Source organism: Silurus meridionalis, chromosome 15 (assembly GCF_014805685.1).
Source record: "Silurus meridionalis isolate SWU-2019-XX chromosome 15, ASM1480568v1, whole genome shotgun sequence".
In the NCBI taxonomy this organism is placed as follows: domain Eukaryota; kingdom Metazoa; phylum Chordata; class Actinopteri; order Siluriformes; family Siluridae; genus Silurus; species Silurus meridionalis.
The window spans coordinates 23,903,101-23,925,426 of NC_060898.1; the positions used below are offsets into that span (position 1 = coordinate 23,903,101).

Below are 22,326 nucleotides of genomic sequence, written 5' to 3' on the forward strand. Positions count from 1 at the left end.
ATGTTACGATATGATCTTAACTAAACGTTGAAAGTGTTAATGTGCTTAACTACAGTAAAGCTGACACTGATATTGATGTAGTGTCTCGAAAGATATCGAAGGGTTGCCTCAAGGTCATGAAGCCCTCTGTGGTCCGTTTCATAATTTTTTCCCACTGAGACGGAAACAAATTGATAGCACATCCACCTCTGTGACAAACAGGGTTTTTTTTTTTTTTGCTAGATGTCCTGATGACTTTCCTTGTAGTGAGCAATGACACCGATCTAAAGCTCTGGATAAATCTGTACAAGTGGAATTTTGGGAAGGATCTTTGAGGGAACTTTGTGGATTTTAATGTCAATATAAGCGACAACGAATTCCCAGCATATGTCAGTTAAAAATGCACATCACGTCATAACTCCTCATTATGTATTTGTATTGTTCTGCACTATTATTCCTTTAATTCACTTATTTTACTTGTAAAGTGATGTTAACAATAGACATTGTTTTAAAGCGGCTTAATAGAAATAAAGCACTTATAAAAGAAAGTTTGTTGCTAATAATTATACGTTAATTCTTGAGAGAGCCAGTGGAGACGGGGTTGAAGGAAAAACTACCTGAAACTCAAGAAATCTTAATAGGAACCAGACTCAAAAGTGAACCCATCCTCATCCTCAACATCAAATGTCTATTTATTACGGTTCCATAATTGGTGAGGTGTGCGATGATGTAACTCTGGTCCTGAGCACATTGTAGCTATCTGTTACAGCCCAAATCCATCCTTAAAGTTCTTGAATTGCTCAGTAGGCTGTTGATGTGGAACCATCTCCAGCTGCTCAGAGTGGTCTCTAATTAAAGAGAACTCCATCCAGTGGTAGGGTGTCAGGATGAATCAGGAGCACTGGTATCAAAACGTGACAAATTTCCATTCATCTCCGCCTCACTATTTAAGGTCCAGCTTGGTGAAGACCTGGGCCTCATGCACTGTAAATGCCATTAAATCAAGGGAAATGGTGAGAGGTGGAACCTCTACCTGGCAGTGGCTCCATTAAGATCATTATGATCAATTAAAAAACAGCAACCAGATAGTATAATGTTCTACTTCCAAACTTTAATCTCTAATACTAATGGTGATTTTCTAAGACCATTTCTCTCTTCTAAATACCCCTCAGGTGTGAAGGTGTATGGAAATGTACCTATTAACAGTTATAGATATGAACTTACACATTGAAGGAACACAAGCAAGTTCCTATGATACTGATGCTGGAAGTCTCAGAGCATCCAAATGCTGAATAAAAGTTCTGAATCACTAGAGGTTCATAAGTCAGTAATCACCCTGGTGCTTTAATACAGGCTACACATTCATACGAGGTATAAATAGAGTGAATCCACCCACCCAGGAGTATTTGTGGTCTTCATGGCAGCACTCCACCTCCACTCTGTTACCAGATCCTTTCTGCAAGGACAGGTGGAGCCAGTGTTTAAAAATAAATACTCCTGGCTAAGAGATTTCTCTTATAGGAACACAAAAGGTATTTTATAGGATTCAGAAACACAGGCCTACAGGATACTTACGGATTCAAGTTGATTATTTATTCAGTTGAACATGCATTTTGATGTACATTTTCAAGAGCTTTATGATCATTGATCAAACACTGTCAGTTCTATAATAAGAATCATTATAAAGTGTTTTATTTACATTGATGAAACATTAACAGGAACTAATCTGCTGAGTGATCGTGCTAAACATATCCACAGTATGTAGTTCATAATGTGTTCTTAATGGTTAAGGCATTGGACTTTGGATTAGAAGGTTACGAGTTCAAATACCACCAACAAGCTTCCACTCCTGGGCCCTTGAGTATGGCCCTTGACCCTCCCCTGCTTCATTGAAAGTCGCTCTGGATAAGGGCGTCTGCTAAATGTGGTTCATCTGCTCAGTGGTTAAGGCTCTGGGTTTCTGATCACAAGGTTGTTGGTTCAGGCCTCAGTATCCTCAAGCTGCCACTCTTGGGCCCTTGATCAAGGCCCTTAATCTTCTGTGCTCCAGGGGCTCTGTATCATGGCTGACCCTGTGCCCTTCCTAACTTCACTGGAATATGCAAAGATGTAAATTTGCTGTAATATACCTTTTTTACCTTTACATTTAAAATTCATAAATGTATTCCTATAGATGAAGCCAGAGGTGATAATGAAGAGAAAAAACCTCATGAGACTTCACCAGAACCCCACAAAGGAACTTGTCCTCATCTTGGAGACAGAAGGATATTTACTTTATAACAATTTACTATATAATGAGTTGTAACCAAAAAGCGTTTTGATTCATTTCTTTCTAACTTTAGTGTCATATCACATTCTGTAATCCATCCAACACTAAAAATGTCCTGTGTGTTATAAAGCAACATTCAATAAATCAAGCAACCAATCAAGAGCGTAATGTAACAAACATTTCACCCTCGGACAATAAGCAGCATTCTAGAGCAGGTATAGAACATTTCCACCATTACTTCCTGTGAAGGAGGGGTTTTACAGCACATGCATGAATACAGAGATGGTTAGTGAGAAGCACAGGTAGATGTGTAGAACATGCAACATCTCAGTATTTCTGTTCCAGCTACTTATTTTCAAATTCTGTAAAAACTGTAGTCAAATTCCAAACAAGAATGACTGTAGCGCTGGTCTCACTTTCTGAGCCAGAAACTGCACTATAGAGTAGCATGAACCTTCTGAAGCTCGAGCAAAATCACAACCTGGATTAACAGATCTTTCTTTAGTTAATTTAGTGAACTACAACACTGCTGTACAGTTTGGTACATTATTTATTTGATGAAACTATATATATATATATATATAAAAGGCACATGCTGAAGACCAAAGGGCAACATACCAGTGGTATACATTTACACTGATGGCATTTGGCGCATGTGACCTTATGCAATGCTTTGAAGTCACAATCAATAAATACATTCTGAAGCTGGTTCATTAGGACACAGGCTCCATCCGTCTAAAACTCTGAGAGAGAGAGTTAGAAAGCAATGAGTGTAGTGGAATAAAAAGCCTTGGGGGTTTATAAGAAACTTCTCAGTAACCTTTTCTAAATTCTGTTCTAAACAAAGAACACAAGCGTATGTCCTTGGTGGTAAAAAGAAGATAACTAGGCATTTTTAAACAGAAAACAGACAAGACTGGCATGAAAAACACAACAAACGTCAAGACCAGGGGTCCCCAAACTACAGCTCGAACAAATCCAAGAGACATATATTGTTTTACTATATGTAATCGTGTTACTCGTATCATATCTGTATTTAATAATAAAGGTCTGCTTTTAAACTAAAATTTCCCTTAGTTATTAATAGAGGTCAAGGCACAGGTTATCGATATCAGCTATCGGCTAAAATCCATACAGATAGTTTTTCCGGCATACGTTCCGCTGTCATTAAGAGAGCGGCCTCTAGAGGTAAATAACTGACACCACGTGCTGTTTGTTTTTACGTAAGACTGTGCGCTGCACACAGAGCGCTATATTATATTATGAATTAAATTATGAATTAAATAATTATATTTATTTGTGAATATATGCATATTTATTTCCTTTAGCACAGTTTTATGATTCAGAACTTATTTAATTTCAGTACTATTTTACATTTAGTGTTTATTTATTTATTTTTTATCCAGTATCCACTTAAAAAATCGTTTGATTAATTGGTTATCGAGGCTCACGATCCAACCTCGCTATCAGTATCCGTAAAATCCACTCTCCGTCGACTTCCTGTTATTACCGTAGCCTAATTATTTGTTCGATTCGCCCACCAACCACATGCATATGCATGATTAAGTAAATGCTTTAATTTGAATAGAAATGAATATGAAAAGATTTCATTATGTTAGTAATAATGCTCTTTTAATAGGCAACTTATCTTTTAAAAAGTGATGCTCATTTATCTGTCTGGTGCAGAACAAAATAATAAACTAATCCAGCATTAGGAAGCAAAATAAATACATTTGAAATCATAATAAAATCTCCACAATAATACTGGTAGTCACTCCACCCATGGCATTTTGTGTAACAGACCCCCATTAAAGAAAGGAAACATTATGGGCCCTCACGGAAAAAAAGTTTGGGTTTGCACTTTGTCGTTCTCAGACAAAGCTGTAAAAATCTAGGTAATTAAAGTTAAAAACATCGCTGCAACAGCAAACTTATGTTTGTGCAACATCATTTCAGTATTATTACATCATTTCCTTTAAGGGAACGTAGTGATCACTGATGCTTCCTGGGTTTTACATTGCATTATGGGAATTTTAGGGAACGTTCCAGTGCACTGGAAGGATATTGCAAACGAAACAGAACTTAAAACTGCTGACTTGATGATCATCCCCCTGAGCAGTGAATACGTTTTCTGATTGAGACACGCTTTGTATCTACTCCTCTTCCTCTCCAAGCTCACCATTACCTTCACTTTTTAATACCCAGTGACACAATTAAGAAACGCTTTGCTTTTCACTGAGTACATGTTTTCATTAATCTTCTACAATACACACGAAAGTCCTCAGCATGCTCCACGGACCACGACACATCCGGCTGACAGGATTAGTTCTTCTGTAATTACCTCTGCTGAATTACACGTTGAATGGGAAATTATGCTCCTGCTGAACTTCAGCATGATGAGACTCTTGTCAGGCGTCAGGAACACCACAGTGGGGGAGGAAGACATTTTACCGTAAGATGATTCCGGATCTAATTGTACTCAGTAATATGAACTTACTCACTTTTACACAAAAATATGTCAATTGTACATAAAACAAATGCACTATGAAGTCAAAAGTATTGGGACACCTGATGTTTCCAACCATACATGGCTCTTCTCCAAACTTGTATCAGACATCTTTGGATGCAGTCAAATCTAATTTTCTGCTTTCCATGGAGTGGAGTGGAAGATCTTCTGCATTGCATCCTTTGGAATGAATGTGAACGCTGACTGTACCCCAGGCCTCTTCACCTTCACACCTACATCAGTACCTGACTTTACTTACACTTCACTTGTAGCTGAATGAATCTCCAAAATCTAATGGAACATCTTCCCAGAAGAGTGGAGCTCATTATAACAGCAAATGGAAACTAAAAGGTGTCCACAAACTTTTGTCTGTATTCTGTATTTCAAAGCCGATAAAATAAACCCTAACAAAAGGAAAAAACAGTTTCATCATTTCCAGTTCTAAAAATAGATCTTTTACTGCTCAACCACAGCTGTTTGTTACAGGATCTGAAATCTGAACCACCGGGTTTCTTTTCCTGGTATTGGGTTTACATAATATTTTACAGTAATTACATAATAAAAATGACCTGTTAAATAAATCGTTTTTTGTTTCATACATCGCGTTCTTGGTAATAACATTTGTCAGCTCGATATTTAATCAAATTCGATCCAAAGAAAAATATGCACCGGCTTCAAGGAAATCCGTCTCTACTCACAACTAGTGCTGTTTTTACATAACAACTAAAGCACACACATCTGGGGGCTTAGACAAGAGACTTTCCCCTGTCTATTCAATTCAATTCTTTTCTATTCAATTCAATTCAATTCATGTTTATTTGTGTTGCACTTTTAATAATGAACATGGTCTCAGAGCAGCTTTACACAGATAATGTGGAGATAAAAATGATGTTCTTTGTAAGTGTAAGTTTGTCCCTGATGAACAAGTCGGTGGAGACTGTGGTGAAGGAAAAACTCCCTGAGATACAGAAGGAAGAAACCTGGAGAGGAACCATACTTAAGAGGAAAACTCATCCTCATCTATTCCAGTATTTTGGATATATTGTCTACTTTTTATTGTGGATTTGTTAATAAAAAGATTTTGTACAAAGATGCCTCTTTTTTCTGGGTCTGAAAAGAGAAAAAAAAGAGGCCTCTTTGTACAAAAAATTTAATCTTTACAACCTGCATTGTGAGCAGTTTCACCTGGAGCAGAACCAGAACATGCAATTAAACAAACCATGGATTTTATATATAAATATATATCCAGGTAGACCCAAACTTACAACATAGATAGGGACCGAGAAAAACGATTGTTGAAGTCCATCAGGTCATAAGTCGAGAAGAGTGACTACTCTATGATGCGTTCCGACGGTAAATAAAGCAGCAAAGGGTAAAATCACTTCACAAAATACGAGAACGCACGAGATCACTCTGAACACGTCTGAACTATACGAGGTCATGCCAACTAGAGCGTCTCTTATACCTACAATGCCTGGCAGACTTGTATGAAAATTAAAATGCAGCGTGAAAATGTTATTTGTATCGCTATCATCATCGTAAAGTCAAAAATCACAGTCATCGTAGAAAAGTCCAACTCTACCTCTATATATATATTCCATGTTTGATTTCTGAACACATTTCACCATATTTTGACATTAAATAAATATTTGCAGTATTCGCTTTTCCTCCCTTAGAGAAATGTTGCTTTTTCCTCAGCTTGAACCAACAGTTTGCTCTGTTCATGAAATATGGACTAACGAGTGAGAAAAAAACCCAAAAAGAACTTCTTTAAACATTTAAGAAAAAAACATTTACAAACAGAAAAGAACTCATACGGAGATCCACAAAAGCACTGACTCTCATACTGACCTGAGTCGAATTAAATACAGGAGAATTTCTTTTACAAAAGAATTAATGAAACTTCAGAATCATGTATATGTATGAGATGCTGTTTATTTTTTATTATGGCACTCTGATGTATATTTTCTGGTAATAACTGCCAAAAGAGGGTTCCGATCCAGGCATCTATTTCTTTCTAAAAGATACAGACATTTCAGCCTTTAGAGCTCTGAAAGCCACATTAAGGCAGCACAGTCTCCTGGGTCTGGATGTGAGACTCACCCAGCATCTGAAGCATTCGACCGTGTCCACACAATCATGTCATGTTTATGCAATATGCAAATTATAATCCTGTGTCATTATTTCTGCTATTTTCCTCCCGAGCAGGTTTGAAACAAGTACCCAGACAAAGAAAGCAAAACCTTAGACAAGTAACACTCACATCACACTTACATTTATCTCAATCATACAACGTAGCAGCTGTGGGGTTAAGGGCCTCGCTGAGGGACCCAGCAGTGGCAGCTTGGTGTGGCTGGGATTTGAACTCATGACCTGCTGATGTAAAGTCCCTGCCTTAACCACTAAGCTCCCACGTCCCCATGCTTCCAGGGTTCCATCACATACGATGGGATATGGATTCCTAAGAATGTGTTTTAATACACACCAGCTGTTTGTCTGTTAATAATCGATTCATGATCGTTTACCGGATCAATTATGATTGTCTCTATTACTGGTTTGTTCACTTATCCTAAAAAAATCTTTAAGCATTAAGAATGTTCAATTTCCATTATCTTCTTCCTTTTCAGTGGATCACACTAAAGCTAGTCGAGTTTCCACTGCGTCCTTGTGAGCTCAACATGAAATACCACGATTTCCCTTTCGACTGTATCCAGGAACAGGAACAGAAGGATGTTTAAGTCCACACCTGAGCTTCAGAACTGCAAATCACAGGAGGGAAATACTGCTGCCTCCAGCTGACTTTCAAATGTAATTAGACTAAAAATGCCATTGGAAACAGGGACAGAGCTCTCCCCTAATGGTGTCTCTACTAGAACTTCTACAGATCATTGGTGGGCCATCAATTCAATGTGCTGAATTATTTGGAAAGGATAAAAGCTGGTTAGTTATTTGGAATAAATCACGTTTTATTAAAAGCAGATAGATGTTCGGCACCAAAGATAAAAAATGTACGCACCAATCAAATTAGACCACAATTGGGTTTCAAATACACTGATTCCTAATAAAGTGGAAATAAAAATGCAGTGTATTAATATTTACATTATTACGTTACCGCTTCCATTTTACTGTGACCAGTTTCTGAGTAGCTTCTAATTCATGGCATGTGCAATTCAGAGGAAGTTCCATCTGGAACTAAATCATTAAATTAAAGTGAAGTTTGAGAAAAACGTCCTGTGCATTTCTTCATTTTATCCTCTCCTCCACCTCTCAGTGAACAGCATTTCACTTGAGTGTCACCAGAATCATTTGTACTGTCGATATCTGCCCTACGCATCCATCCCGATCTAGATTCATGTATATACATATATTCAATATACTTTTTTATTGATCTACTTTATTTTTTATCCCTTATATTCGATTTCTTTTTTCATGTTTGAATGTTGGACAGTCGTATAAAGCATTTCCCTGCATGTCGTACTCTGTGTGTATGTGTATGTGACACATAAAATTTGAACTTGAACTTGACCATGATGACCCTGTGCTCTGACCCCAGCTTCCGAATCTTGTTCGGAAATAAAGTCTGTTGAATTCTATTGGATGCACATGAGAAAAGCATCAGAAATTCTCTGTAGATTATGTACAGGAAACAGAATTGAGTAGTTCACCACTCGACTGTTCTAGTCCCAGTCGTTCGTTTTTTTCTTGTCATGTGACTCCCATTTACGCTATGCAGTTATATAAACATATACAAATTATTGGAACTATAGTTAACAATTTTATTTCTGATCAAAGAAACAATATGAACTAAATTACTCAAAAAAGATTTGTTTATTTTGATGAACAACATTCAATGAACCAAGTCACTTGTTTGATAAAGGCTATGGGTATGTAATAATGGGTATGTGTATTTGATGAAGGTTGTGGGTGTTTGATGAGAGCTATGGGTGTTTGATGAACGGTAAGGGTGTTTGATAAAGGCTATGGGTGTTTGATAAAGGCTATGGGTGTTTAATGAAGGCTATGGGTATTTGATGAAGGGTACGGTTGTTTTATAAAGGTAATGAGTTTTAGATTAAAGCTATGGGTGTTTGATGAAGGGTACGGTTGTTTGCTGATTGTTTTGGGCATTTAATGAAGAGTATGATTGATGAAGGGTACGGTTGTTTGCTGATTGTTTTGGGCATTTGATGAAGAGTATGATTGATGAAGGGTATGGTTGTTTGATAAAGGCTGTGGGTATTTGATGAAGGCTGTGGGTCTTTGATAAAGGGTATGGGTGTTTGATAGAGAGGATAGGTGTAGAGTAATTTCGCTGAGCTGCATGGGTATTTAATTAAAAGTATACATGTTAACCATCAATGCTGATTTCCTGAAGCATCATGTGATAAATTAATGCCATTAGTAGATTCTGTCTACAAGCAAAGATGAAGACCACCATCAACATGACTCTCTTCTGCAAATACTGGGCACAATGAGTAATTCTGCCATCAAAAAACAATAAAAAAAACCTTTGGCTGAAACCCTGAGTTCAACCGCAAGGTCAAAGTTTTCTGTCCACCAACATGGGAGGCAAGAATATTACCAGAAGGCCCAGTTCTCCCACTGTTTTTAAGAGATTGCTAAAAAAAAGTCAGATTTCAGATTTGGTTCCTTGCATAAGCTCGGCGCTTAAGAGACTCTAACACAAAGTGGAGATCCCACGCCTGTCTTCTGGGGAATCAGGGCAGATGGAGGCTGAAGTTTGCCTAGCAGAAAATGTTCTATTTTGAGGCTCAGGCAATGCACAGGATAAGGTCAATGAGATAAACGTCAAGAGGATGACAAATAAAGACATTCTCAACACCTCACTGACGATCTGTTTCTGTCCAGTGGTGTCATTTGCGTTGCTAATTTCACCTCGAGAAAGTCATCGAGAAATCAATTGCATCCATTTATCTGCTGCATTACCTCTCAGAGAACAATTTGGAGACCACCAGCATTCTGATTCTACTATTGCAATGATGTGCAGTGAGAAGATTGTATTTAGAGAGCACCGTTTCTCCTGGGATTCTCCAGCTACAGGAGATGATAGAGGCAAATAATAATAGTCCAGTGTGTAATATTACAGAAATCTGTAAGAGAAGGGGGAGTTTAGTGGTTAAGACATTAGAGGGCTAATTGAAAGGTCATGAGTTCAAATCACAGCACCACCAAGCTGCCACTTGTGGGCCCTTGAGCAAGGCCCTCAACCTTCAAGTGGTCAGCTTTATAAGCTTTATAGATCATTATCATAAGCTGCTCTGGATAGTGAGTCTGTAAGTAAGTACGTCTGCTAACTCCATGCCATTGCATGCTTTCAAGGTTCTCCAGCTTCCAGCGCACCAGACTCATCCCAGGTTGAATCTAATGCTCCTGAGGAACAGGACGTTAGAATTACACCAATGACTATTTAAGGGCCTTGCTCCAGGGTCCAAGAGTGGAGCTCGGTAAAAAGCTGGGGCTTGAACCCCCGACCTTCTGATCAGTAATCCAGTGCCTTAACATGTGTGTAACAATGTGTACACTGAAAACTGAGATTTATTTCTTAAGTGAGCATGACTTTGTTCTTCTGCCTCAGAAGGTTCCACTGTTCAGACTGAGGTGTCTGGAAGACCACAGAGAGCATCAGAAACAAAAATATGTATCTCCCGTTAATAACGAACAGGTGGACAAACAAAAACGTAGTCATTTTGTAAATAAACAAGAGCAAATAAATATGAATGCACACGCTTTCAGACAGTCCCGAGGCACCTACATCATCAGAATTTATTTGCTGAAATGCAGTTTTTCAGCGGTTTTATTTATTTTAAATTCAAATGTATGATTACTAAAAATAATGTTTCGTACTAAGACTTGAACTGCTGCCAGGGCTTTATTTTTTCAGCATAAAAAAAAGAAAAGAATGAGAAGAGAAAAGGCACATCAGTTGCTCCTCTTTCTGAAAGGCACTTAAAACCATTTTCTTCACTTCTATGGAACTACAAATTGCTGCCGAGGGAGATCACCCGTGAGCCAAATGCTTTATCAGTTCAAGACGGTTATGCAGAAACTCTTGATTATGTTTGGAATCTTCAGAAAGTAAAAAAGTGCAAACAATGTTCTTTAGTTTAAATCAAACCATTTACATGTTTAATAAATGCTGATTTACTTTGAAATGTGTATGTGCATGTGTATGTTGCAATACAAGTTACATGTAACAGCTCATTTGCATTTAACCACACCTTCAAAACTCCATATAAGGTAAAAGAGAGCTGGGAGAATGAAATGAATGATCAGAGGAAAGTCTGCTAAACAGAAGTGGAAGGAATTTTGACTCTACATCAATAATAATAATAATAATAATAATAATAATAATAATAATAATAATCTTATTCATCTTCTTTTTATTCTTTTGGCTGCTTTTGTTAGGGCTCTCCACATCATCTGTCTCCATACCCCCCTGTCTCTTTCAAACCAACTACCTATTCTGCATGTCTTCCTTCACCGCATCCATAAACCTCCTCCTTGGTCTTCCTCTTTTCCTCCTTCCCGGTGGTTCCATCCTCAGCGTTGTCCTACTGATATACCCTATGTCCCTCCTCTGCACATGTCCAAACCATCCTAATCTCACCTCCCTCACCTTGTCTTCAAAACATCCTTCATGTGCTGTTCCTCTAATAAACTCCATACTCTCACCACAAATCACAATGCCATCCACAAACATCACTCATGTCTGACCTCGTCCTTCAACCTGTCTATCAACCTGTCTATCACCACTGCAAACAGGAAAGGGCTCAGAGCCGATCCTTGATGCAATCAAACTTCCACCTTAAACAAGTCTGTCATTCCTACTGCACACTTCACTGCTTTCACATTGTCCTCATACATGTCCTGCACCACCCTCACATACTTCTCTGACACATATATTATTAATGATAATAGTAATAATTTCTGCATGGTGCTCGTATTCCCTGATCTAGTGATCTACATGATGTTTCTGAAGATTTCAAAGATCCCAAAGTCTCTCTGAATCAGAATGTCTGCTAAACACTGTACATTTCATAAACAGTCATCATTTATATTTATTCAGACTTCTTATGTATAAACCTACACACAGTCACATGAGATTGTCATTCCGTAGACGCCTTATTCCATGATGATATTCATCTTATTTATACACTGAGCCATTGGAGGTTAAGAGCTTTGCTTGAGGAGCCAGCAGTGGGAGCTTGATGGTGCTGGGATTTGAACTCATGACCTTGCTTTTAGTCCATCTCCTAAACCACTACCCCGATGTGAATGTTTTTCAGAATGAACATGATGTGAATATGAATACCAAATGCTCAAACTAATGATTTCCATAATTCGATAAATGAGGCTCGTCATCAATCAAATAAAAATCTAAGTCTGTATTTGAACCGATCACAGGCGATGTTTTTGTGTATCTCAGTACTGCATTTTTGTTCCGTTTTGTTTTATGAGTAGGAGGAAGGAAGCATTGAGGTTAAACAACAAGGTAAATTCATGTTTTCCCACACAAACCTCACATGGATCATAAACTCTGATCGCCAAACAGACGTTTGAAAGGGCAGATACAGAACAACAGCAAGGCATAAGAAGCATGCATCTGATTTTTTTGGTTACACTGACGTTCTACCTGAACTCATTCTGGTGTGTTTTTACACTATGTTTGTGTGCAGCTGTTCTTCTGTGTGTTTGTTTTGTATGAGAAAAACAATGCAGTAAATCAGTTTGTATGTAAAGAAACATTACAGGAATGAGTATGACTGCATGGATCAGTAAAATGTTCAGGGCTGGAGATGTTCACATGGGGCTTACTCACTTTTTTCACCGACTGATGCACTTTAACGTGTTACCCGTGAAGGTAGTTTCAGGAATAAGGTTAAGTTTGTGGTCTGTATTATCATACATCCATTGTAGCATACAGGGTGGCATCAAAAAGTTCAGAGACTCGTTTTGTTACATGCTAACAGATGTTAGCACAAGGCTGCACGCAGTCACAGGACGCACCGACCTGTGTACAACGAGTGCTATTCTGACCACATGTATTACCAGGTCTGTGATTCTGACCACGAGGAGCTCTCCTCCCATGTGAGTTTCTCACCATTAATTTCCATTCATTATTTTTTTTGACGTATGAATTAAGGATTCGCTCTGTCTTTTTGTCTTTTTGCTTTGTATAATAACTTAAATTGGGAGAACAACCCTAATCCAAACTGCATCCAAAATAAAAGTATGAAATTTCACTTGAATTCAGACTCAATAACAGAACTAATAGGTGTAAAGAGTAGATCCTGTAACTTTGTAATAACACTATAATGACTCTTTTCTGGAATATACTGCACTGTAGGTAGAGTATAATGAAGCTTCAAGTCACTGAGCACTGCAGCGAGAACAATCCTTTCGGACTCAATCTCATTTTGTTTTTTTTTTTACCTCCCTATTTAATGTCATGCAAGCCAATTAGGTAAAGCCGTGTTTGAGCACGGGCAGCTGTGTGCTTTCTGTCTGACTTCACAAGGCAGAGAAAACAATTTGGCTCTGTGACAGAGTTCAAAGAGAAACCGAGACATTCACAGATGGGAAGAAAAAAAAACATGAAAAGAGTCAACAGTGTAAAAAAAGCCCAACAGCACAAAAGATAACGAAGCTAGAGGTGATTGTACAGCGTGTCGCATACGTGATGCATACGGCAAACATCAAAATAGGAAAAACTAAACACCAAGACTAAAGATTTCATTTTAAGAAGTTCTTTTTTTTTACATTTTTAATCTCTTATGAGCACGATTTATTTAGATTCAGACTTCAATCGTGTTCAAATAATATTAACATCTATTCCAGCCACTTCTGTTAACGTGTCCTGGAAGTCGTGTCAGGCACCTTCTGCGATTTGCTCTGAGTCTTCACATCGGGGTTAAAACGGCGACCTCTGAGCTTCGTTTTCATCTTCAGGAAGAGAAGCCAAATTGGAAGTGAGATCATGTTGTTTCCGGCAAAAACTCACATGAGGAGAACTTGGTGACAGAGTGCATTGTCGTTGTGTGATTTATGATGATCAGTGCTCCCTGTGACTGTGAGTGCAGCCACGTGCTGCCATCTGTTGGCGTGTTACAAAACTAGTCTCAAACTTGATGCCACCTTGTACATTAACCTTGTGATTCTGCACTTAAGGCGGAGGCAATGTATTACTCACATAAGTATTGGCACCCTTCATAATTCCATCAGGAAGATTATTTAAAATATATATCTTTATCTGTTCATTTTAGAAAAATGTTGCTTTGTGACAATGTTCATTATTACAAGTGTAATACAAATTAAATATGAAACTTTTGAAATGTTATAAACAATGTTCATGGTAATAAATGGGTCAGATTGTTTGTAAATGTTCAGGACACATCATGACAACAGACACATGAAAAATAAGAAGCTTTTCAGAGCACCGTCAGCCGATAACTTCACTTAAATGGCCAAAATGAGATTCAGGGATGATGGATTTGGGTAACCGTCTGCCTTGTTTGCCAAAGGAAACGTCCGTATGCTAAGTGTCTCACATATCAACTTCACAAGACCTCCACTTAATGTGTGAAACAGACAGTCCATGCAATTATCCCTCCACCTCCAAGGCATGAAGATCGCTGCTAAAGTTGATACAATTAAGACAGAGTTCTCACGGTTCTCTAATGGGAGAAGTGATGGTTAATTTTCATGCTGGAAATTTTAAAGCTCAAAGCTCTGACCATAATGCGGCTCTTGTCATCTTTTTCACCAAATTAATGAACCATATAATTCTAACCTTCACTTCAAATTCACAAAAGCAGGAGGTGAAAGTAGCATGAATCGTACAATCCTGTATAAACTGCTTCATTCTTAACAGAACAAAACCAAGCGAGGTTCCAGAAAGGAAAACAGTGATGAGTTGCTTAGGTACGGTGTCTGTCAAAAGTTTGGAAACACCTAGTGGTTTTTGAGAGACACATACATGTTCCTTTTCTTTATATGCAACAAACTGTGTCATGAAACAGCATTAATTTTCATCAAACTAAAATCATTTCTGTTCATATTTGGAGAACATGCAAACCCATCAAATACATGAAGATTAAATGGTGAAAGGAATCCTGAACCTACATGTCTCCATTCCACACTTCATCATCATGCAGTTCCGTCTGGACTGTGGTTCATTGGAAGCGACTTCACCGTACAACAAGTTATTTAGAGAGCAGACAGACGTCTGGAGTGATATCTATCATAGAAACACCTGCCCAGACACTGCACTGCAATCCTACTGAACTGCTCTGAGATGAACAAGAAACATCCAATTTATGAAGATCATCTTTAAAGAGTTTTTCATTGAAAATAAAGTTATGGACATTTATAAATTTGTTTGGTCAAAGTAAAAGAAGTTGTGTATAAAAAGGCTACATGAATGTGTCTCTCAAAAACCATGAAAGACTACCCCTGCACACACACACACACACACACACACACACACACACACACACACACACACACACACACACAGACTATGACCCAACCAGCCGGTCCAGGAGAATAATTTTAAAAGAAATTGCCCCCTGGTGTGCAACAGGTTGAAGACCCCTGCCCTAATGTTTATCACCTGTTCATCAAGGCACCTACACCTGCTGTTTGTGTTCTTTGTTGCAAAGTCTTTTCGAGTTTCCGTTCATTACTGAGACTTGTTTTATGTTCCTGTATACACCCTCGTGTTCTGATTTCAACCGCACATTACACCATCGATCTGTGGTTCATGATCTGAGACGAGCATGTAGTTCTCTGTAAGAAATCTCCAAATAGAATTTATTGTACATAGAGAAACTTACTGTACACATTCATAACCCTAACCTTCCCCGAGCACAGCACTGATAACTGCATTTACTTTTATAACGAGACAATTCTGGGACAAAAAAATCAATTCAGAGACAAATCAAATCTCTGAACAATGAGATTTTTCTTTTTTTTAGGTTTTGCACTCTTAAGATGGATTCGGTATTTTATTCTATTGTGTATTTGCAATACTGGGAATGGGGTTATTATGGTACAATAGTATTTGTGTATAGTATATATATATATATATATGTTCATGTGTCATTTGGGAAGATTCATGTACATGCTTCTGGAGGAACATTTATTAAACTAACACTGTTCTCTTTATGGAGCATCTTGCTCTGGTTTAAAGGACAACTCCATTCATTTATCTTCTTTACAGGTAAAACTGTCACTGTGTTGTCTCTCGGCATCCTTACGAGATTTTCTTTCTATTTTTTTCATGTATAAATTGACTTAAAAAAATATATAGCAACATTCAGAAGCAGAAAAATGAAATGCATAAAGAGCTGGAACTGTCTGGTGAGAGTTTTCATCAGAAAAGTCAGAACATGGAGCTGATAGTGACATCAAGTTGGTGCTGGAGGGAAGGAAATGATTGCTCTGACATTGAAAAAGAAAATGACACACTTTTATGATTTAGACTTGAGACGAGATTTCAGGTCAGGTCAGGATGTCAAACACAATGATGGATTGTCAATCATTTAAACAATACAACGAACCCGGGAAATAGATTTGTGCACTCGGGAATTAATCTTACACAAGACAGTTAAAACAAGAGAAGAAGAATGACAACAGGGTTGATGGAAAAGTGCAGTGAGGCAGAACAGACTGAACCAACTCTGCATTTCAAATATACATATTTCTTGGTGTGTTTTAAGACTTTTTGGGGTAATAGAATTACAAAGCGGATGTTCAGGATGGACTGGACCTCGTCATGACATTAGGAGGTCTGTAATTATCTGTACACTGTGGTCAATGTAAACCTTAACATTAGATCAGAACAAACTGCAACAGTCTAATCTACTGATTAGAAACAGCAAATGTTACTTATAAGTGTCATGTCATACTGAAGCTGATTTTCCAAGATCCATTAATAAAGTGTAAAATCAGCAACCGAACTGCAGCAGTTTATATTAATATTAATGCCATGAGCCATCGGCTAAGTGACAAATGTTTTGCATTTATTTATAGCTAATAATCAAATATAATTGATTTGTAATGAATATAAGACTCTGGAAGAGATGTCACTGAATACACAAAGACCGGTCTCATGATAGTCTAGAAAGTCTATGGAACCATGTTTTGAAATGTGCAGACCTCAGGAGGATGGTGAGATTTCCTCCATTTTACCCCCATAGTGAAACTTCACAATGAACACAACAGTGCATTAGCTGCTCACAGAGCAGAGTGGATAGAGTGATTCTTTTACCCTGTTAAATATTATGAGAGCCATTACTAAAGCCATCATCTTTCACTTCAGGATAATGACTGAGATAAAGATCAGGAGAGAGAGATGGAGAGAGGGAGAGAGGGGAGAGAGAGAGAGGGAGAGAGAGAGAGAGAGAGAGAGAGGTAGCGAGGTAGAGAGAGAGAGAGAGAGAGAGAGAGAGAGAGAGAGAGAGAGAGAGAGAGAGAGAGAGACAGGAGAGAGAGAGAGAGAGAGAGATAGTGTGTGTGTGTGTCAGAGAGGTAGAGAGAGAGAGAGAGAGAGAGAGAGGTAGAGAGAGAGAGAGAGAAGTAGAGAGAGAGAGAGAGAGAGAGAGAGAGAGAGAGAGAGAGAGAGAGAGAGAGAGAGAGAGAGGAGGTAGAGAGAGAGAGAGAGAGAGAGAGAGAGAAGGAGAGAGAGAGAGAGAGAGAGAGAGAGAGAGAGGGAGAGAGAGAGGAGAGAGAGAGAAGTAGAGAGAGAGAGAGAGAGAGAGAGAGAGAGAGAGAGAGAGAAGAGAGAGAGAGAGAGAGAGGAGAGAGAGAGAGAGAGAGAGAGAGAGAGAGAGAGACAGAGAGAGAGAGAGAGAGAGAGAGATAGTGTGTGTGTGTGTGAGAGAGAGAGAGAGGTAGAGGTAGAGAGAGAGAGAGAGAGAGAGAGAGAGAGAGAGAGAGAGAGAGAGAGAGAGAGAGAGAGAGAGAGAGAGAGAGAGAGAGAGAGAGAGAGACAGAGAGAGAGAGAGAGAGAGAGAGATAGGAGAGAGAGAGAGAGAGAGAGAGAGAGAGAGAGAGAGAGAGATGAGTTTCACTATGCATGTTATTTGGTGATATAATTTAAGGTGTGAATAATTAGGGATGGATGGATGGATGGATGGATGGATGGATGGATGGATGGATAGATAGATAGATAGATAGATAGATAGATAGATAGATAGATAGATAGATAGATAGATTAGATTAGATTAGATTAGATTTCATGTTTTATCTGTTGTGTAAAACAGAAAATCTCCATTTGGGGCAATGAACTAGAAACCAGGTGTGCTCCTGGTGGCATCTGAGGACAGGTGGAGAGGTTTGAGGAAGTTTCATCAGTAATGTAACTTACGGTAAAAGACGTATTCGGTGTAGCTGGACCACATCTTGTCGTCGGTGGTCTGGCTGAGCACGGAGGCGGTGAGGGACGAGTTGCACGCCACCATGTGGAAGCCGCACTCGGAGAGCACGTCGAAGGCGCGCTCGAGCTGCTTGAATTTGAGGTAGAAGCGCGACGTGTAGCGCTCGGGAGTGCGGTCCGGGTCGCGGCTCTCGTTCAGCGTGTCTCCGAACACCTCCTTGGCCAGCGCGATGCGACCGCACACCATGATGCGCGGCACGCGCCGGAACCGCGCGTCCGCCTGGCTCTCGCGGCCGGCCGTGCACGAGCCGCGGTAGCCCACCGTGAGGAAGCCGCTCTTCCGGTCGGCGGGCACGAGGGACGGCGGCGGGCACGCGCGCTGGTCGCCTCCCAATGAGCCGTCCTCGTAGTCGCTGTGAGCACACTCGTCCGGGCTGGGCTTCACCTCCTCGGGCGTTAGGAGCTTCACCAGGTCGGGCAGCTGGAAGTATTCCGCCTCTTTCCGCAGGCGAGCTTTCTCAGGGAAGTGCTCAGGTAACACCACCTGTCTGTCCCGCAGGAAGTCCAGCACGTAGCGGAACAGGAAGCCATCACGGTCGATGAAATACCGACCCTTGGGGTCTCGAGCCAGGTCTGGCACCGCGGGGCTCTTTGGAGAGAATATTTTGCCGAGCAGGGATCCGGGGTGGCTCAGGAGTGTGGCGTGGCGGGTGTAATACACCTGACCCCCCACATTAAGCTCCAGAACATCTGGAAAGCAGTTCGGGGCGCATGGTGGCTCTTTGGTCGCGGGTTGAGTCCTACAGTTCCCACTTAAAGACATAGTTTCAGTCATCAGGGAAGAAATAACGACAATAATTATAATAACACTTATTATTAATAATAATTATTATTAGTCTCGAGACTCCTCCCTAAAATGTTCAGGTTTAAGGATGAAATCTGCGATGACGGGAAAATGGGAAGGGAAAAAAAGCCTCCATATATCTGAATTAAAAAAAAAAAAAGCTCTACGCGATCATGAAAGAGGATTTCAACAGAGCTTCGAGTGGGCTTCAGGAGAGCTTCACAGACGTCTGAGTGCAGAATTAGGAAAGAATCTCGCTCCGGTGTCTGGTTTTCCGAACAGCATCCTGGCTCAGGTTCTAGGCGGAACAGGAAACATCTGCGCTACTTGGAAGTGAATGTAAAAATAAACACTAGCAATAAGTAACGTGAAATTGAACTCCAGCGCACGGATGATGAAACTTTGGAGGCGAAACCCAAACCTTGAAGACGCTGGAGACGTGCTGAGAAGGAAGTTGAAGATGGAGAGGTTTTACTCACTGTGTGTCCTGAGGAGAGCCGGAGCCAGCATCACTCCTGCTCTGTTCGACATGATGCTCCTCATGTGGATTAGCATCTCTCTCTCTCTCTCTCTCTCTCTCTCTCTCTCTCTCTCTCCTCCGACGTACGTACGTGCCGGCGCCCACCGTCGTGGAGAAGCACGAGAGAGCGCATCGAGCTCCCTCTTCCCGCTCAGGGTGGTGCCAGTCTAAAAAAAACAGAAAAGAAAAAAGGAAAGAGGAGAAAAAAAAGCCCCAGCTGATATTTCCTCAGCGGTTTAGGAAGAAGGAAAAAAAACCATAATGGTTTATGAGGAATTACATCATCTTAAAGGAGTAGGCGCGCGGACCGGATGCAATCTGACACGCACGAGCCTGGATCTCTGATCTCTTTCTGGCTTTGATATTCGTCTTTTTTGTGTTATAGTGTTGTGTAAATCCAGTTCACTTCATATTCATGATGAGCGCTATAACGCTGGTTTAGATTCTCAGGGGTCGACTTGCTTCTGCTTGCACATTTTCATGTTTTATGGTTTTTTTTTATGATTTATGTTATTGCACTGATTTTTTTTCTCCATCTTTTGGCTGGTTTGATGAATTTTGGAAACTTGTCTCGGCATCACAACAGCAGCAAGCAAACACACTACTTTCCATTTCAGCACCACGGACAGAGACACTTGAACCCCCGCCGGGGCTCCGAAAATATCTTCATAAACACTAAAAAGAATCCCTGCAGAATCTAATCTTCATCTTCATCTTCTGCTTATTACTTCCTCTAAAAGGGCATTAATGTGTAAGTCAGCTCAGTCATGCCTCGTTCAGAGGGGCAGGTTCAGCATGCTCTGGGTCTCACTGAACTGTATATATCATCATTAATCTTCATAAAGTCTTTATCCAACTCCATACATTTTTAATTCAACTAAAATATTAATCACCTCTTTAGACTGACCGATAGTGATTCGTTGACTGGTTCGCCTTTCTAGATGTTGTGCGATAGTAGTGCAGGATGCTCACTGCTCTATTTAACTCCACAGAGTTAGTATTGCACCCGGTGAACTCACTTGAGGAGAAGGTAAGGGGTAGTATCTCAGTGGTTAAGGCATTGAACTTTGAAACAGAAAGCCATGAGTTCAGATCCCAGCACCACCAAACCCCTGCGCAAGGCCCTAAACCCCCAACTGCTCATTTTTTAGTCACTCTGGATACGGGTGTCTGCCAAATGTCATGAATATGAAATGTGAGCCAAAAGGAAAATTAATGACAAAATTTATTAGATTAGTTATGCTCTGAGACCACCAAGATCTCGCTTTATAGCAATTGATCAGAATTAAGTCTAATCAATCTCCAGAAATTAGGAATTAGTTATAGAATTGTTTCTATTGTAAGATATAATTAGAAAGCCTGAGTCAGGAAAATGGGGATTATAGAGTGGATATTGGTTGTGCTTAAAAAATGCGTGTGCACTACGTTTTTTTCATACAACATGCTGTGACTAGATTCAGGTCTTTTGTTTAGCTGGTAAGCAAAAACAAACCCAAAAGCTCTTTCTCATGCATTGTAACACACCTGCTGTATCGTACACAGCTGAATACGTTTAAATAATCACCAGCCATTTTATTAGGAACACATGTACACCTGCTTATTTATGCGACTGTGCATTCAGCCAGTCATGTGGCAGCAATGCATTAAGTGATGCAGATAAAGGTCCAGAGCTTCAGATAATGTTTACATTGAACATTAGAGTGGTGGAAAATAAAGGGCATGGCACGGATGTTGGTCTGAGTATTTCTAAAGCTGCTGATCTACTGGGATTTTCACATACAGTATTCTCTAGAGTTTACACACACAGAGTGTTTAAAAACATCCATTAAGTAGTGGTTTTGTAGACCATGCTCATGAGAGAGTTTAGGGGAACATAATCTGACTCACTGGAGATGAACAGAAGGCTGCAGTAATAAAAAACTTTATTTGCATAGTAGAACATTGACCATCACAAAGTAGCTTTTCCTGTTTCCTGTCATTGATGGTGGAAAAAGTCCCTGAGAGAAATGCATGAGTCAGAAACCTTAAGAGGAACCCAACAGATAGTGGCATTACAAATCATTGCTGGATATGTGTTCAGTTTAAGTATAGTTATTCTTCGAGTCTGTCATATTCAGCTGATTTAATTTACTGTTTAAAGAATAAGACTTGAAATAGTCAGTCTTTACATGCATCAAACCTTGAGCCAGATGTGCTACAATAGCAGAAGACCAAATCAAGTGTTTCAGTGAGTGTATAAAGTGTGGATATGCAGAACTAACAGTGCAGTGCTCACTAACTAACCAGCACTGAACGTGGTGTTTCATTATATCAGTCATCTTTAAGCTTTTCTTCACCCTGACAATTATTAATGTATCATCATATTTTCCAGTCTTGCACCACTGGTGATGTTCTTCAGCTACACACACACACACACACACACACACACACACACACACACACACACAGAGATCCACAAGGCTCCCATGAGAATGTCAGCCTGTGCACAAAACACTGTTGTATATTAAAGGGTCTAGCTGAGGCTTGTCCAAATGAAGTTTCTGCAGCTGACTAAGCCTCCACCCCCTCTCTCTCTCTCTCTGTTTAAATAGGCCAGAGGTACATTATTGCATGCTTTGTTAATGCTGGAGCAATGCACCATTTGCTAGAAATGGAAAAAAAGCACATGCATACCCCTAACTGCTGCTCCTTTATGAGCCATTAAGGACTCATAAGAATCACAGCAACACATGGTGTATACAGCAGGGTCAGGCACCGTGTTATAGAGCATTCAGCAGTCAGTATTCAGAACTGTCAGACTGTACTGTGT

The 22,326-nt window shown here is 39.7% G+C and overlaps 1 protein-coding gene across 2 annotated transcripts in view; it reads right to left on the reverse strand.

Moving 5' to 3' along the window:
* kctd16b (potassium channel tetramerization domain containing 16b) overlaps nucleotides 1-21,073 on the reverse strand; it is a 33,668-nt gene extending 12,595 nt beyond the window's left edge. The window contains exons 1-3 of one of the 2 annotated variants that reach the window (XM_046868758.1): nucleotides 18,145-21,073; nucleotides 1,376-1,435; nucleotides 904-963 (exon numbers count right to left, since the gene is read on the reverse strand). In XM_046868758.1, coding sequence (XP_046724714.1) covers nucleotides 1,422-1,435; nucleotides 18,145-18,988 — 858 coding nt within the window. In that variant the 5' untranslated portion in view covers nucleotides 18,989-21,073 and the 3' untranslated portion in view covers nucleotides 904-963; nucleotides 1,376-1,421. Of the gene's footprint in view, nucleotides 1-903; nucleotides 964-1,375; nucleotides 1,436-18,144 lie in introns of those variants that run through there. The other variant, XM_046868757.1, reaches the window with a different exon arrangement.
* Nucleotides 21,074-22,326: the final 1,253 nt, after the last annotated feature.